This window comes from Melanostigma gelatinosum (assembly GCF_949748355.1).
Source record: "Melanostigma gelatinosum genome assembly, chromosome: 5".
Lineage (NCBI taxonomy): Eukaryota > Metazoa > Chordata > Actinopteri > Perciformes > Zoarcidae > Melanostigma > Melanostigma gelatinosum.
In genome coordinates this window covers 26,276,393-26,295,119 of record NC_136638.1, presented here as the reverse complement: position 1 = coordinate 26,295,119, position 18,727 = coordinate 26,276,393, and the positions used below count along the sequence as shown (strand labels likewise).

At 41.4% G+C, this 18,727-nt stretch overlaps 1 protein-coding gene across 1 annotated transcript; it reads left to right on the top strand.

Annotated features, from left to right (window-relative positions):
- The first annotated feature begins 9,345 nt into the window (after window positions 1-9,345).
- On the top strand, window positions 9,346-15,397 carry hopx (HOP homeobox). The gene is made up of 2 exons (XM_079268948.1): window positions 9,346-9,684; window positions 15,123-15,397. The coding sequence occupies exons 1-2, from the start codon at window positions 9,535-9,537 to the stop codon at window positions 15,198-15,200; spliced, it is 228 nt and encodes a 75-aa protein (XP_079125074.1). The 5' UTR covers window positions 9,346-9,534; the 3' UTR covers window positions 15,201-15,397.
- Window positions 15,398-18,727: the final 3,330 nt, after the last annotated feature.

The window sequence follows — 18,727 nt, the reverse complement described above, 5'->3', positions numbered from 1 at the left end:
CACGTTTTATAGCGACCAGGAAGAACACTTGACTCCATGAAGCACAGGTATTTAAAGAGTTTCACTTAAGAAGTAAAACGCTGCAATCTAACAGCACCATGAATTACATTCACGCAACCACAATAACACCAAATCTATTGCAATGCCTCCGCCGTGGACCCTTTCATTGAGGTCCCATTGAACATCATCTTATAGAAATATGTTTACAGAAGGGATGGTGCATCTTTTCTGCTTTATTCCTGATTTTTTTTTTTTTACCTACAACCCACAGAGACTGAAGTTAACTGTTTATCCTCACTTTCCAAAATGTAGTTAATATTAAAATGTGCTCAGCTTTTCTCTGTTTACATTTCAGACCAGTTGAAGAAGCAAAAACCTGAAGAAATGTAGAAAACCTTCACGTGACTTTGTGCGTCTCCAGTAGAATCACTTCAGCTTCAGTCCAAACCGAGTAAGCTGCAATCTGTCCAACACATTTACAGCAACGGCACTCTTTCCTGTATATTTCAGCAGTCTGAACAACCGTACAGCTTGTTGTTCAGTCAGCAAACATTTGAGACTCGAGCTCTACGCTGCAGACATTTATCAGATAAGGATATTCTTGATTAACACTGCAGATAGTTGATATTTGATGTCATGCCAACAACGTAGTTATTTTGGATTTCCTCCAATGTTTTTATTCTAGAAAGGGCGGGAATGTATCTGAAACATCAGTTCTACCCATTGGACTGTAAAGAATGCATTGAAAAACACTGTCGTCCAGTGAATTAACTTAATTGGAAAATCTTTCCCACGCTGTTCCACACTTGTTCTGTGTTGTTCTACAGCAGGAAATGATAATAAACCTCCAGTAGTTCTCAGACTTCAGACCTGCAAACGGCCTCCGTCTGAGCGGCGGGTTTGTTTTCTTTAACGGAGTGGAGCTGCTTGAGGAGGAGCTGCTTGAGGAGGAGCTGCTTGAGGAGGAGCTGCTTGAAGAGGAGCTGCTTGAGGAGGAGCTGCTTGAGGAGGAGCTGCTTGAGAAGGAGCTGCTTGAGGAGGAGCGTCTTGAGGAGGAGCTGCTTGAGGAGGAGCGTCTTGAGAAGGAGCTGCTTGAGGAGGAGCGTCTTGAGGAGGAGCTGCTTGAGGAGGAGCGTCTTGAGGAGGAGCTGCTTGAAGAGGAGCTGCTTGAGGAGGAGCTGCTTGAGGAGGAGCTGCTTGAGAAGGAGCTGCTTGAGGAGGAGCGTCTTGAGGAGGAGCTGCTTGAGGAGGAGCGTCTTGAGAAGGAGCTGCTTGAGGAGGAGCGTCTTGAGGAGGAGCTGCTTGAGGAGGAGCGTCTTGAGGAGGAGCTGCTTGAAGAGGAGCTGCTTGAGGAGGAGCTGCTTGAGGAGGAGCTGCTTGAGAAGGAGCTGCTTGAGGAGGAGCGTCTTGAGGAGGAGCTGCTTGAGGAGGAGCGTCTTGAGGAGGAGCTGCAAAACACTCGGCTGAAGTAAACACACACACAAACAGATCTGGCTCCCACATGGCCTGACTGCTGCTGCACCCTGGCCTTTGAATATTTTGATCCGGTCGTTCAGTTTCACATTCTCAGTTTTTCATTTTTTGAAAAAGAGAAAAACAAAAAGGTCACATCCAGCTGGAAAAGGGCGTTTTGAAAAGTCATCTCAAGCACTTCAAAGCAGCAATATTTTACATACCGTTCATGATTTGCAAATCTAAAAAGACTCTGGCTTGTGATGCCAGATGTTCGTCACACTCGCTCAGGCCGAACCAAATCAAGCTCAGAGGTTCTTCTCTGCTTTTCAAACCTGTCACCAACACGTTGAACCAGCTCTCAGTCTCTCTCTCTCTCTCTCTCACTCTCTCTCTCACTCTCTCTCTCACTCTCTCTCTCTCTCTCACAACAAACAAGTGGGTGCCGCTCTGCCAGATATATTTAAACTCCAGTGGGGACTGGTCCAACCCTTCACACACCCACTTCCAATGTGTCCAAACACCCTCATCCCCCCTCACCCACCTCTTCTAGCTCCCCTCCTGGTCCAACTTTCCTTCTTGCTACAGACCCTCTTTGATAAATGAATGATCATGAAGTCAGTTTTTCCCCATTATATTACATGTATAACTTCACTCCGCTATGAATCCGGTTCGCAATGATCATAATGCCGAGCAGTGAGAGAGTGAAAGCCACAATGAGAGCAGAAGTAGAAACGTTGTTGGAAATTCTCTTTCAGGAGAAACAAAAAAATAAAGCATCGGCACAATAAGACAAAAGCCAAATGTTACAAAAATAGAAGTTGGTTCATTTTCCAGCTTGACATCTGCACACAGCATGTACATTTCTGATCTGAAACAGCCGTTACGAGATCTCTCTCCCTTTCTGAAATCCAAACGAGATGGTCGGACTCGTGCTCGGCTCCGTCTCGTGCTCTGCGAGCTTCTCTGCCAGTGATCCGCTGTGGGAGTCTCCTCTTGGCCTCACTGTGAAGCGGTTTCTGTGTTGGTCCTGCGAGCAGACAATGGGGAATTGTTGCACCGGATGCACGTCAGATAGTCGCGGGGCTGCAGTCAAAACAAAGAGAACGTCTTTTTGTGGTTGCTGAGGGAAAACATTTGAGTCTGGGGGCCAGATAAGGAGCTCACGGGCCTTGTTTTCATCCCTGTGGTTCAGAAATGTGGCTCCATGTTTAGTCTTCAGGAAGGAGACCCGCATCCTCTTTTAAAGATGTTTTCCCTGAGAGTTTTCTACATGATTTGTGCTCCAGAAGTCGACGTGAGCTCGGACAGAAGCGCGGTTGTCTGTCAAAGCGTCATTAATTCCCTCATCGAGTCTCTCTATCGCCGCTTCATGTTGTTTGTTCAGCTTTTCCTGCAGCTCAACACGGCCACACGCCAGAGCCTCTGCAGGCTGAAACCTCTCCGCCTCCCGAGACGACTCCAGAGACCAAAGGTTGTCTCATCGTGTTCTGCCTCACAGCTCCGGCCCTCACTGGGCAGCTTTATCTCATTGTTTTGCAAAAGCACCTTTTTCCCTTCAAACACTAAATTGCACAGCTAGTGTTTTTAAGGCTTTTCTATTCTTCAGACCGCTCTGATTTGGGGTTTTTTTCGGTGAGAAAATGCTAGTTTAGTGTGGACGAACGGCTGAAAACAGAGAAAAGGTTGTTTATTTAAAATTGATCTGAAATGTTGCTCCATTAAAACTTGCAATTCTCCCGTCCTTGGTCTCATTCGGCCTTTTGAAAAAGCAAGTAGTGTGTCGGGTTCAAACAATAGTTATTCTATCTTTCATTGTTCAAAACATTTTGTACTTTCGTCAAAGCACATTTTGAGTAAAACAAATGTGTAAATAGGATTTGCGGCTGTTCAATGCTGCCTAAAAAGACAAAACGCTGGTTTAACTGCTTTGTTTTTGGAGTTCAGTTGAACGCTCCTCCATCAAAAGGTGGTACTTCTTCAATCTGTTGTGCTTGGCCAGCAGCACCGGTAGGTTTCAGACTCCAAACCCTTCCCCAGGAGAAGTCGTCTACCTTCTGAGGGCCCCCTGTGTTTGACGTGGATCGTATAAATTTCCAGTTTCGTAAGAGATCCTGTCTTGATGCTGCTCCTTCTTGAAGCTTTGTGCTTCCTCTGTATTGGTTGGATCTCCCGGACCGACTCAGGAAGTCGTTTCCTGCTGTCAAGTCTTTGCTTCCTCTTTCTGGCCGTCTCGAAACGTCTTGAGCACTTCCTCTGTGAAGGTTTGAGGACCGGAGCAGAAAATATCCCATCACGTGACGCCGTTGGGCCCAAAAATACATTTTCCCATAGACTTACTTTGGGAAGGAGCAACTTTCATACCCACTTTTCACCATAAAAGCCCTACACATGTAATGTTTGCAGATGAGTTTTTAGGTATTTTCGTGTTTATTCGTCACGTCCGCTGCGTGTAAAGGCCTCAAGGCAGCAGCCTTGTTTCTGCCTCTCCCAGGTCACTGCTAATTAGTCTTCACTCCCAGATGTTTTTGTTTGAAGAGGGAGTGGATGAGACTTCTGTAAGGGCCATGTGCCGAACGCGACCCCCTCAGCCCATAAGGAACTCTCTTCCAGGCGTCTGTTCTGACTTTAATGAAAAGAAGTCTGAGTGAATTACGAGGGTTTGAACGGTGAGGAGACGGACCACCGCGGATCTGTTTTCCCTTGTTTCCCACAGGACCTGGAGATTTATTAACGGCAACCTACCGCACATCTCAGATTCTCCGTGGATTTACTGTCTCATGGCTCCTCTTCTGAACACACAACCCAGTGTTTGTCTTGGATTTCCCTCCTCTTCTTCAGCGTGGTTAAACATCCTCTCTTGGCTTTTGTAGCCCTATTTCTTCAGAGCAATCTATTTATGAGTTTGTGACGTTATACGTTCCCAATCCAGTGATCTTTGGAATTAATAACTGAATAGATCTTTTTTCAAAACCTAACCTTTAACCCCACCCAGATGGGAAAATATCAACGTCCACAACTGTTTGAATTTGTCCCAAAAAATCATATTCATACAACAATTCAAACAAATATACGATGGAATAATGTTAGAATGACCATATAGACAACAGTTTATAACCAGAAGTACAAATGTTATTTCCTGGAACATCCACAGGTAGACTGTACTGACCTGTGTGGAGTTAAACCAGTGCACTGACATCATGACATCAGCCTCTGACTCAGACATCCCAGGAGCGTTGGTGACGGGACTTTGACGCTGGTACCTGTAATCGGGTGCAAAGGCAGCACCTGACTACGTGCCTGTGTGGTGCAATAGTCCGTCTCGCCTACAGACGGAGAGGAGACGATCCCATGGCCACACGGGATCGTCGCGCTCTGACTTTGTCACGAGATGTTCTTCCCAACAGAAATCACATCCTGAGGGGAACCGAAGGCTTCAGAGAGAGCGGGATGTTTTGTTTTTACAGAAAGTTATGCTAAGCTAATGTTGCTCTCAAGAGCCACACTTGAACATATTGAGAACCTGATAAGTCACATATTTAGGTAATTGTTACATTTATGGCTAAAAATCTCTCTTCATAGAACAAAGTGTGAGACGTTGACGAGCTTTCATGCCAATGAACAAGTTCTATAATTTCCAGGCGATATCAAGTCGCTCCTCACAAAATGTATTTAATAACAATTTGTCCTCCTACAATATACAAAAGTTAGTGTAGTAAGTTAATATGAGCCCCTTTGAATCTCATTAATTACATTTTTTACTTTATTCTAACCAATTAACTCATCAGCAAGACAAACAAGTGAACAGTTAAATTAAGATCGGGTAACAAGAATTAAACGAGGAAACTAAAGAGCACCAGGAATATAAATTATTACAGACAATGATCGGCAGAGGCAATGTGTCCCAAATTCATCATGAATATACATTTTATGCGAATGTTTCCCAGCCGTGAGCGGCTCCTAGCTTTCTTTAATGCATTGCATTGTGGGAGAATAGCATCCAATCAAGATTCAACCACAGATTGCATTCTGTCTCATTTGAGTACACTTCATTTAGTCACTTTTCCAATAACTGCTCATATACTACAGAATATATTTGATGATATTTGTGGGACACAGCTGGTGTCTCAACCAAAAAGGAAACTGGAGGAAAGCTGATGGAATGAGATTCAGCTCGAACAAGTGTTGACAAAGTAGAGAGAGACACAGATAACGAGAACAAAGCGAACTCGAGCTAAAGATCTTATCTGCTGTTCTAGATGCAGTGCAGAGTGTTTCACATTTATCTGGACGGTTTGTGAATGAAGTGAACTGTCTGACAGATAGTAGCTGCCAGATGCAACGAGTAAACTGTCCTGCAGATAAAGTATTATGCAAGTATTTAAAAGTTGTTTCGGACACATGGACAGTTTCTTCTACAGCAGTGTTGGGAGGGAACGCTTTTGAATGATAAAAGTTTATTTTTAAGTAGTTTCCGCAGTATTTTATACTCGTGTTAAAGTCAGTTGACATTTTGTGGTATTCTCATCGTAACACTTCTTGTGTTTATGTTGTTTGTTGTAAAGTGGAGAGAAACATTGGCTCACAAATGATTTGTTCTATTTCCTGCACTGGCTGGAAATAAAGGGTCGTGCCCTGTGATATTTTTACTCTGGTGTTGGACTCTCACTGTTATCATGGTGCTTATTTCAGGCTCTTTATAAGTCCTGTTATCCCACACACCCACAGCAGAACACAAACTACCGACCCGTTCGCCGTGTCAGCAGTCTGGCAGATTATCTCTGTTTATTAACTTCCAAAATTCTGTGTTTTTGGACACACCACTATCGGACGCAGATCGTTTCAGAAAATAAACTCAGTCTGTGTGACGCAAGCGCGAAAGTCTTTTTTTAGTGAAGAAAATGTGAATTCTTTGAGTTTGTATGATGTTTTCATCATAAGTGGTCTACATGATTGTTTAATCAAATCAGTGGCATGAATGAAACAGAATTTTATTGTAATTTAATCCTTTTTTATTTAGTTGTATTTAGTTACAATGACTTGTTAAATGTTCCATCTTTATTGGTATATCACATTTATTTAATAGCCCATTTCACTTTGTCCAACTAATAAAAGATTAATATCGACAGATTCAATTTGACATTTTGATTTGGTTTGTTCAGTAATTACAGAATTAGGCAAAAGATAAATAAAAATAATACTCCCTGCAAACAATACAACATAGTGAGTGAAAATAAAATACATACAGTACTCATCCTGTTGGATAACAAAATGTGACATTTTTACCATACTATGCCATTCTGATCATCTTTAATATTTAATTATTCACTCATGAAATTATCATTTTCGTTCAGTTCTGTTGCATAAATTCACCCCTTTGACTGAAATATATATTCTTTATGTTAGATCTGACGCTTTGCTTCTCCAACATGCACGTCTCTCACGTCAAACTGTCTATTCTTCATGAAAACATTTGGATGCTGTGACGTAGGCATTGGTCGCTCTGTGAGACACACTGGAGATCAAATCATTTATCGACGTGTGCAAACAGTGGACGAGAGTCAAAGTCGAGCCTCGCGGTCCCGATCAGGCCCTGCATGTGAACTTTGGATCACCTGGGACACACTGTGGTTTCCCAAAGCATCAGCTGATTCGATTCTTGCCTAAAGTGTTTATTTATTTCTGAGCTCACATGCTTGTGGAGCTTCTTCCTCCAGCTGTTTTGTGTTTCATTGGAAATCCAACCAGCAAGAAGCATACATGAAATGCTTTGCTCTGGTTTGTGTTGGTGCAATCGGGCACGTTGTCTACCATTAAAACGTTATTTTATTTAGAGATTTGGTCAAACAAATGGACTGTTTTTGATTTGGACCTAAAGTTGTAATTAAGTTATTGCGCTGTTAAAGTATAGAGAGACATATTTGTCATGTTTTAATTGTATGCTAAGCGTTGTATCTGGATTATTTGTATGCCAGGTTGTTTATTCAAATGTATTGAAGCCTTTAATCATATTCATGAACATTTGCATGCTTTTCATAGAGTGTTGGTCTTTCCGTGATGGTGTCCTGTGAGCAGAGCGGTTGTTGTCAAAGGTTCATTTCCACTTCTAGGCCACATCTTCTTCTTTGGTGTATATTTGGTGAAATATCTTCATGCTTTATTTTATAGTATATTAAGTCCTCAGGCATGTAGGAATAATATCAGATACAAACATCCGTCTCCCTAAACCCATCAAACTTTGCATTTTGGGCTCATCACCTCAAATTGGCTAAGATTATGTATTTTAATACAAATAAAAAACAGAGCATTGAATCAGATCACTTTTCCCAAAAGGAAAAAAAACCTCTGCATCATAAACGAACAGTTCCAAGCATGTTAAACATGCCCGATGTCAAATACAGTAGAATATTACTGCAGTAAAGGGTTAATATAAACAAGCTGAATATGTTCCGACTGGTCCCAGTGTGCTGTCTGTAATCACCGGTGCGGTTTGTGTAGGCGAGATATTATTTAACATAAACAATCCAAGCGAGAGAAAATCACCCAGCGAGCTTTGCAATCACTGAAGAGGACCACATAATTATGGGTCGACTCGGAATCCAAAGATAGCATCAAAAGGAACTCCGTGTGCGCGCGCGTTGTCAGGTCCGTATTTACTGTTTCTACCACGTGGAATCCAACATGCTTGCTCAGGATGTTTCCTTTGCAGCAGACTCAGCACACCGGTCTGATCAGATGAGTCCTGTGAATAATTCACTGGTTGTTAGTGCAGCACAATGACATTCACTGGTGAGAGAGTGAGAGAGTGAGAGAATGAGGAGGTTTATGATCTAAGAGAAGGAGTGTCTTATCTTTGAAGTGGAACAGATGCCTCCCGCAGTATCCTTGAGTCAGTCAACGTGTTCAGTAACGAGCGGTTAAGATTCATGAACACAGAGATTAAGATGAAAGAAAATCACCTCAACAATCCTGTTGTGACATAAACAATGTATGTTGTATTTAATAACAGCGAGTTATTACGTGACTTATGTTTTGATGAAACGTTAAGTCTGAATTGTGGAATATTTCTCCTGTTATATACAACATTTATGAATATTCCTCTACATAGTTTGAGTAAGATTGTTAGCTGTTATAGTTTATTAGTGTTGTGCTCATAATTTAAAATATGTGTACAGTTCTATCGTCCTATAGGCGCGTGTATATAGCTGTACTACTACAGTAGAGTAAGTTAATAGAAAACCAATGTCATATTTATTGTCTTCTGTTGCATAATATTCCATTTGATTGACATGAGTTGTATTCAGTGGTTGTTGGAGATAACGGAGGACCTCCGTACCATGACGTCACCATTGATATTGACATGGCAACTTGTGTATTTTGTTGTCAGACGGCAGTCTTTGTGGGTTGCGATATTATTTATCTGACATTTTATCTTTGGTTGTTTGATTTGCTTTGTATGCTGTTGATGTGCTTTCTATTGTGACAGGTTTAGCTTCCTGGCAAGGTTTTTGTCTGGGCTGGTTTTATTCAATTGGCTGTTTTTTTAAGTTGTGATTGAACTGCAACCTGGCAATCAGATAGATCTGGCAACACTCACCAGGGATTGTCCAATCACAGTTTAGCAAAACGTCTGCCGTAGAATGCATTTTCAGTCAATTCATGGAGTTAATGTTCGCTCAATCTCAAAAAACAGTGAATTTGTTCCTGATAACTTTCATGTGCAGTTATATCTGCTATCGTCCTCTACATCGCATTCCCATAATATCCCTTTAAGCGCTGTCACGGAGCTGGTTGGGGGAGGGCTCTGCCGGTGGGAACGGCCCCATGACGTGCCGCTGTTGACAGTAGTAAAGCCGCCACACACATGCATACACACGCACACTCACACACACACACTGCCTCCACTTAATCCGCACACACTCCCGCCGAGCTGCCAGAGAGCCACCGCCTCTCCAAGCCTCTCCAAGCCTCTCCATCTCCGCGCCACCGTGCCTTCTGCTCTGCGCGTCCAGCTGTGCGCACATCTCGCTCCCGGAGCTCCGACCAGGGCTGAAAGCTGAAGTGTTGAAGGGAAACAGGGATATGACTTCTAAGGCGATGGAGTGTATGAATCTGTCGGAGGAACAGATCAAAGTGCTGGAGGACAGCTTCAAGAAAGTCACCCGGTATCCGGAAGGGATGACGCTCATGTTGATCGCTGCGGAGTCCGGACTGTCAGAGGAGGACATACTAGTGAGTAACATGTCAATTCTCTCTCTCTCTGAGTCTGTCTCTCTCGCTCTCTCGCCTCACAGATAATGTGTGGATATATGGTTTATTATCGTGTTTAAAAGTAGGTTTTTGGACTGGAATGTGTTTATTATGTTGCTTAATGGTTCTCCTGAGCAAATGGTCTGCATGGTTTCTAGAAATAATCAAACAATTGAACAGACTAGTCTTTAATAGTAATCAGTTATTACTAGCTACATTGAGACTGACTTCTGATGCTTAAAAGTAAGAGTTTTTAAATGATTTCTTATTTTTAGGGCGATTTCAGAATAATCTGTGGTGTCCTTTAGGGACTCGTATAGTTCCTATCTACAATATAAAATGTATTACAATATAGATATAAATGAAATGAAAATCCATGTAGTAGTTTAATCTAAAGCAGAAATAACATTTTATGACAGTAATCTGCAAAGTAACCATCTGAAAAATAGTGGAGCACAGGTATGAATACACAAATATACCTTCATAGAATGTTGCCAAAGAAAGAGTTAAAAAGTGTACTGAACAGCAGTATTTTAGTAAAAGTACTTTGCATCTCTGCAGGTTTGAGAAGTTTTACGAATCACGAGCACAGACACAACAACGTGCGACTTGACTTTATGGTGTCACAACTTAGTGTCAGCATCACTATCGGTGTCTCAGTCAGGTGACCTGAGGAAGTAACATACTGCTAAAGACACAAAATGTACAATATGTACATCCGTCCAGTTTCCTGCTGCGGATTCTGCTCAGAGAGCAACTGTTGTTCATTCTCACAGACACGGATTCATCTGTGCAGGGCGACTTTAGAGGCGGCTGTTTGGTTGGTCGCTGTCGCTGCTCGTGCTGCTTTCATATGTGGTTGGATGTGGGAAATTAGCTGTTATAGTGCCGAGGAAATAACTGAAATAACACGCTTTCAAGTGTTTGTTGGGCTCCTGTTGTGCATCAGGAACTTTAACTTAGTTGTTCAGCAGAAAACTAACCGGCAACTATCATTAATAAATGAGTAATGTACATTTTCAGCCAAAAATTGCCACAAACATTCACTGGTTTCTGCCTCTGAAATTTGAGGATTTGTTGCACTTCTTTGTCTTATGTGATGGTAAACTTAATATCTTTGCGTTTTGGTCGATTGGTCGCACAAAACGAACAATTTGAAGATGTCTCTTTGGGCTTGAGGACATTTTCAACTGTTTTCTGAACTCAATGTCCGCTCACCAGCTCTTTCCAGAGCTTTCAACCACATCGTCATCAGAGGAAGGAGATTGCTCAGACTCCAAACTGTTTCTTCGAAAGAATGCAAGCATAAAAAAAACAAGTAACAACATTTAACTTCACATCAGGCTTTGAGAATCAGTTTTATTTAGTTCCTTGTAGGACATGGAGATTCCCAAATTAGACCTTAGGAAACACCGGGCGATTGTTAACATTTTTCATTAATTGGAGACGATTACATAAAACCTCACACTATTACTGAGGCATTTAATCTCTCCCACGCGCTCTCTCCCCCACATGTAAACACTCCCACCATCTATCTACGGAATGTCTTACTGTAAAGTCTGTCACATCAGGAGCCAGATGTGAAGCTTCAGAGCGCCGACAACAACTTCTGAAGGCACCTTCAGCAGCATTCCTCTGATGGATACATCGTCTTAAAAGCACTCTGAGAATGTCATGTCGCCATCCAAAAGGAGGTTTTTGAGGAACAGCCTAAGTGGTGAATGTCAGTTGGTGTTCCTCTCTGTTAGCAGTTTGGCAGGTAAACAACATGATTATTGCTTGGCTGTATTCAACCAGGAGGTTAAAAAACCCTTCATGTAAATTCTGTCATTTGAGTTGACGTCGCATCGGGTTCATCTCGTAGGCAAATTTCTGCTGATGTTCGTGCTCTTGAGGCTGACGGACAGGTTTAGGTCTTGCGTATCACGGCTTGTGTGCCCTTTGTTCATAATTAGCTCATACACTACAAACACTTCAAGTCAATAACTCGTGTGTGTCAGACTTGTGAATGTTTTCTTTTCCACTAACCAGGAAAAGGTTCGGCAGGGCTCGGCAAACCAGTCCCTCTAGATTCCTCAGGCCTGAGATTAACACGGGCACACAAAAGGTCTGCAGCAGCATCAAATGAGGTGTTTTGTATTATAAATGCAGGTGCAGCCTCTTTTACACCCCGTCTACACTTGTGTACTTGAAGACTTAAAATTCGTCAGTTTATATCATGTCTGTTCTGTCAGATGTGAAGACGAAAGACTGTAAAACCTGAACAAACAAGCTGTTGGCCCAACTCTTTCAAAACCCTTGTTACACATCATTACTCAAGTTGTACAACTAAGAAAGAAAACATGCAAACGTCTCCAACTCAAGTGCACGTTCGTCTATGTGCAGCCCAAAGAAGCATGTTTCAGCCTCCGTGGTTAAAGGGGTACTCCGTGAATTAGCAGTGCTTTTCCATAAGGAAAGGTTCAGAGATGGATAAAAAAGGTGGGAATAGACGTAGCAGAGGTTGCTATACTCTGACATTTAATCCCGAGTATAAATCAAAGTCCAAAAACCCTGGATTCCTCTGTTCCCATAATGCAACTCAGTAGTATGATGTCATTTGAGTATTCCTCATGACATGTAAACTGATATCAGTGTGTAACATTGTTCGTGACCAGAGTGAAAGGATAGAGTCCGATTTTCTCCAATCTTTCTTCATATGCTGCTCATGTGGATGTTGAAAGGGTTACTGGTAGCTTTGCATTCACATATTTGTACGCACATTTTGAAGTATAGCGTCGGAAAAATCTTTTTATGCGACAATTCAAAAGTTTTCTTAAAAATCCCTTGACAATTGAATGGAAACGTGGCTACTGTTTCAAAATGGCTGCGCAGAAGCTAGCTGAAGCTAACTAGCTAATGAGCCAAACCAAGACCTTCATCCTGGTAGCTGTGTGAAGATTAATGGCCGGTTTCCTCAACTATAGTTGCATATATGTTGGACGTTGGACCCTTGAAAAGGGGTGGACTGAAGAAGAAAGAATTTTGCGCAATAAAACTTGATCCGGCTAACGACTAACTAAGCCCCATCTTCATTACTAGAACATCAGCGGTGTTTCATTATTTGTCTGCCTCCACCGAGGTTAATAATTCAGCTTTTTACTGCCTGCGGAGCTGCAACGAAAAATGCCAGATAAACTAAAACGGCACTAAGCTGCGTCCTAATTCCTCTTCCAGTGTTAGTGACTCTTTCCATTCATCATACACAAAGGTGGGAGGCGCCGGGCCAACCTGACAGGGGAAGCCTGGTCCAGGGTGAGGTAAAGGTCTGGCCTCTCATCAAAAGACCTGACTTCATTTCCAGCTGATGTGTTGGGTTTTTTTCTGGCTTTTTTCCCCCCTGTGGAGTGTTAACAAAGCTCTCATTTAGCTGAGGAAACACACCCCGGCTACCACTCCCCGTTTCACATCAACAATGTTTACAAGGTGCTTCGGGCTCTGTGCGGCATGTTCGAGCGCCTTTCAGAGACCGTTTTTATATTTGTGTTCAGTGCTGCAGTCAGTAAAGGTAGAGTCAACTTTTCAAAGAACCCGTTATGTAATCCAGTGCTTGTGAATTGTAAAACATTTCAGAAGCACCATATGGGATTAGCATTATAAATCTTATTTTTGTCCTGAAGTGGCATGTGTGTAATGTTTTTACAAGACATTCAATGATCTTTTGCACCGCAAACAAAACAAAGTACAAAGCAAATGACTTCCATTCAAAACCTGGTAGAGAAAATGGCATTTTTAAAAGGTTCATCAGCTAACTTTCCCCCCAAAATGTATACCCTGCATCATAAAACGGAGCTATATTAATATGAAATCCCGAGACACTGATGAAAAGCAAAGTTCAGATAGCAGTTCTCAAAGTGATTTAGTCTTGAGTGCAAATCCAGATGACTCCAAATGGGAATCTCATGTGTTTTCAGGAAAAGAAATGTGAAAACAGTCCCTCCTGCTCGGCGCATGTCTCACGAAGCAAGCCGCGGTCTCGTGTCTTAAGGCCGCCGCTCCGAATCCCTCCCTTTTCCCCCTATGGCGTTGTCCAGATGATGTCAGCATTGTTGTGAATCCCTTGACAACACGAACCGCAACACAGCAATGTGCCGGGTCACAGGGTGTGTGTGTGTGTGTGTGTGTGTGTCGAGGCACTCAGCACAGTCATCATCTGGAGTTTCAGGGCAGCGGTCTGTTAAAATCGGATGGAAACATTCGGTTGTTTTGTGGTTTCCCTGAAACAACTTAACCTCAGGGTCACTGCCGTGTCTGTTTGAGTCAGTGACCTCACTTACACGCACCGAGAAATGTGACTGTGATGTGATTACGAAGATAATGGAAGTCAGATTGGAACACAACGACTCTTTTATTCAGAGATTTCATATTTGGGGTTTTGATGATAGCACTATGGTGACAGTTATAAAAACATGTCCATGGTCATAAATATATTGACATGATTTCTGTGAATCTTTTTGTAATAGGCTCAACTCTCATGTGCGCTTTGTATTATAGGCCTGTTCTACAAAAAACACAAATTTTTACAACATACCCTACAAATAACCTATTGTTACATGCTAATCATTAGCATGTCAATGTAACAACTGTAAGCACATGAATATGCTAAACATTAGCATGTTAACATGCCAACTATAGGTACATTAATATGCTAAACATTAGCATGTCAACGTGACAACTGTATGAATATGCTAAACATTAGCATGTTAACGTGCTAACTATAGGTACATTAATATGCTAAACATTAGCATGTTAACATGACAACTGCATGAATATGCTAAACATTAGCATGAATATGCTAAACATTAGCATGAATATGCTAAACATTAGCATGCATATGCTAAACATTAGCATGTTAACGTGCCAACTATAGGTACATTACTATGCTAAACATTAACATGTTAACGTGACAACTGGATGAATATGCTGAACATTAGCATGTTAATGTGACAACTATAGGTATAGTTGTCACATTAACATGCTAATGTTGAGCATATTAATGAAATTAATATGCTCAACATTAGCATGTTATCGTGAGAACTGTATGAATATGCTAAACATTAGCAAGTTTCGATCATTAATAGTAATATGTATTTTAGCTTCTTAATGGCCCTGAGGATGAGAAGAGTACAGCAATGAATTTTGAGAACTGTCTTTTGTTCAAATCGTTGTTTTTTTCCATACAAGAAATCCACCTGTGTAAGTTCTCAGGAATATTCGTGTCATGACTGTACATTATGTCAGCCGGACCGGTGACCTCATCGCGCTCGTATTTCAGGCTCTGCGGCAGTTTGTTTCTGAACAAAACCTCCTCTTACACATTCTCTTATACCTCCCATGGGTGTGATAGTAATTGTTTCTCCTTGTTTATTTGTGTCCTGCAGAAATGGTTCGAGCTACGTAACAGACTGTGGAGGCAGGCGGAGGGTCTTCCGGCTGAGCTCGGATCAGTGTTGGACTGAGACGCTCTGTGCTGGCCCTGGTTTCTCCTGGACAAACTGACCCTCCCATCTCTTCCTCATACACCCCCCTCTCCTCGTGTCATTCTCACTTTTTGTATCTATGAAGCTATTTTAACTTACTGTACGGAATGTGAATGTCTTTGTGTGCCGTTGCCAATATAACCAACATGTCTACGAAAATAAACATATTATTATAAGTTAAAAATGACTTGAGTGTGCTTTGTGGCTACAGTACATCTGGGCTCCAAATTCACTGAGGAAGCCGAGAGTTATACAATGGCGTAGGAAGAGTAGGGGGGCTTTGGGGACAGAGTGCTTTTGTTTTTCAGGCTTTGTTTACATGTGTCTATCAGCAGGGAGCGGAGCTGGTCACACGACTATAAAGGATGTAAGGAAGGATTACAATAGATGCTGCTGGAATCAGCTGCCGCTATCCAGGAACGTACAGGGTCAAATCTGGAACATTTCCAGCTGTTGAGGGAGAAGGAGGAGAGGGAGGAGGAAGACATGTGAGCCGACTGAGCTGAACAAAAGACAGGTGATGTCATTTCATGGTCCCTTTCTCACTCGTGATCACTCTGTGGAAAAAAAAAGGATGTGATCTCAGCAGCCAGTTTGAGCTCAAAGTATTCTGTACCAATTGAGAGTGTGTTCTTTGTTAGTTTTGATCTAAAAAAAAGAACTTTCGAACTCTACTTGCAGCCCCAAATACTCACTGGTGTGCTAATCCTCTGTTGAAAATAGTAATGAGGAATGAAAATGTCTTTAAATCAGACTGAAAAGGTGGAGAGAGGGAGTGAGAGGCTACATATTCTCATTTTACAGGATAGAAAATACATTCAGAACCCTCTCAGTGTGAGAAGAGACTGGAGAGAGAGAGAGAGAGAGAGAGAGAATGGAGTGAACGGTCTGCACAACGAGCTCAACAGAAACCAACACCGACCCAACAGGTAGTTCAACTGCTCGTAAAACACACTGCTGCTTTTCATCACGCTGTTTACACTGGCTCTCACAGTATGAACACATTAGCACTCACATTCATGTTGACAGACTTTTAGTTTTACTCCTTTAAAACTTTAATTTTAACATTAAAGAGAAAAGCCCCTTATTTTAGCTAGTTTCTTTTCTATCTGTTTATGAGAGCATTTGATAAATGAACATGATATTGTACAGGATTATGAATTATAAAACTCAGGATCTAACAATTTCTCAGCAGGTGATTCCTGTCTCTAGAAAACTACTTTAATGGTCCGTAAAGATTTAGGAACAGACTCGCCCCTGTTTTCAGTTTCAACTGTGGAGCCAAACTAGGCAGCAGTACTGTGTGGCGCCACCACTCGTACTGTGTACCGTACCGTCTCTCCTTCATACTTCTGGGTGTATTTTACCGCTGGTGACAACGGTGGAAATCAATGAGCAACACTGATTTTTGGTGATATTGGATTTAATGTATTATGCATACATGTGACATTTATTTCAGGGTTTTAATTCACCGGATTACCGAAAATATTACTCTCAATATCACACACAATATTACTTTTCTGTTTAGTTTCTATAGGCACTGTTTTTATCTTATGTTGTTTTTACTTTTTCTATTTTAGTTTAATTTGGATGTACTTACTTTACTCTTATTGCTATTTGCACTGGTGTCAGTGTTACTTCTTACACTGTTAATACTTCTTACTTCACTGTTTATATTTGTATTCTCTTGTTTTTTTCTTATTCTTCTGTTGTAATCTTTGATCATGTTATCTTATATCTTATATCTTGTCTTATCTCAAAATCCAATCCCAATATTTCATCAAACATTTTTCAATAGAATTTCCAGGAAATATACAATTTCTTGATATCTAGCGATACTGTGATATCAAACAATACTTACAGGATATAGAATACTGAGACATAGAATACTTCATCCATGTCTCAAACATCGAAATGAAGACTTGAGACCTGACTTGTACTTTGATTGCTGTAAGACTTGAGATTTTGAGATTTGACTTCCAAAATAACTTGACAGCAAAGTCATTAAAGTTTCAAGTTTTGTGAATCGTTCTAATGATCAGCATTAAGTTAATGGCATTACTTTTTACTTGCAATCTTGCCTGTAAAACTTGCGATTTGACTTTTCTTAAATGATTTAAAACCAGCTGTGATAATCTCTTACCAAAATGAGACATTAACAGGATTACTTCAGGACATTTTAACAAATGAATTCAAGAAGCGAATAGTTTCAACTGGTCATTTTAATTTGTGGGAAAAAATGAGGTGGTCATTTCAAATATTTAGCTAGAACTTATCCAAAGTGCCTTAACAGTGGTACTAAAAGAGGAATAAACTGAAATAGCTTAATTACTAATATTACTGTGAGGTCATAATCAATCAATGGTGCAGGAAATGCTCTCTTGCACTGAACATGTGCCTTGGTGCTCTCGGTCCTCGACTCACTCTGGTGAAAGGAGGATCCGAGTGTTTGATGGTGTGCCATGCGCGCCGATCAGAGCGTGTGCAGAATTTGAATGCAGTGTGGTTTTGTCTGTTGCTAAGAGGACTCTGCAGAGCTGTGAGGAATCTGCCATTTAGAAGCTGCCAGGCTCAGTTTCCACCGAAAAACTTGTAAAAGCAAAAAGCACTAGAATTTATTCAATTCATTTTGTATAGCCCAAAATCACAAATCACACATCAGCCTCAGAGGGCTTTACAATCTGTACACATGCGACATCCTCTGTCCCGGGACCCTTCACATCGGAACAGGGAAAAGTCCAAAACAAACCTTTAACAGGGAGAACAAACAGAAAGAAATTGATGCCCGAACGTAATTCCAGCGACAATCCCAAAGAGCCACTAGTTCCTATGCAACCAGTGCTTTTGAGCATTATTTCACTTATTTCATATTATTATTTTCATGACGTACTATTGTGGCACACTGTACTGTAACTTTTTAATGACGTTGCAGTGATTTACTATACTATGACTTGAACATTTTGTTCAATAAATACTGAGTTTGAGTGAAGTCCAGTCGATGTATTGGTCAAACTGGTTCCAGTTGAAAAACACAGGAGCTTCAGACACAGTTGTGCTGCTGCCAGGTTTGTCACAGCTCAGCGAATATTTAATTCATGTAACTCCACCCTGACGTGGCTGTTTGCAGAGTAGAAATAGAGATTGCGATATATGGCTCAAAAACCTTTTTGTAAGGAAACTCATAACTGGTTTTACATACTTATCTGCAGTAATTAGAGCAGGTTTTAATTTACTTTCTTCAAATAATTGTTTGCTTTTAATCATTGAAATGGTAAATATTAGTTACATCACCGGGTAAAGCAGGAATTTATCAAAACAAGAATGTTAAAAGTGCATCCCTAAACGAGGGCTGAGTGTTTGTACCAATATCTGACCGAGCAGGGCGATGGCATGAGAATGTGTTGTTTCAACTATTTCATGTGTTTAGCAGGTGTGGAAAGACTGCACATAACATCCTGTGTGAGGCACAGAACATGTGACGACACCAAGACGGCAATGAGACTGAG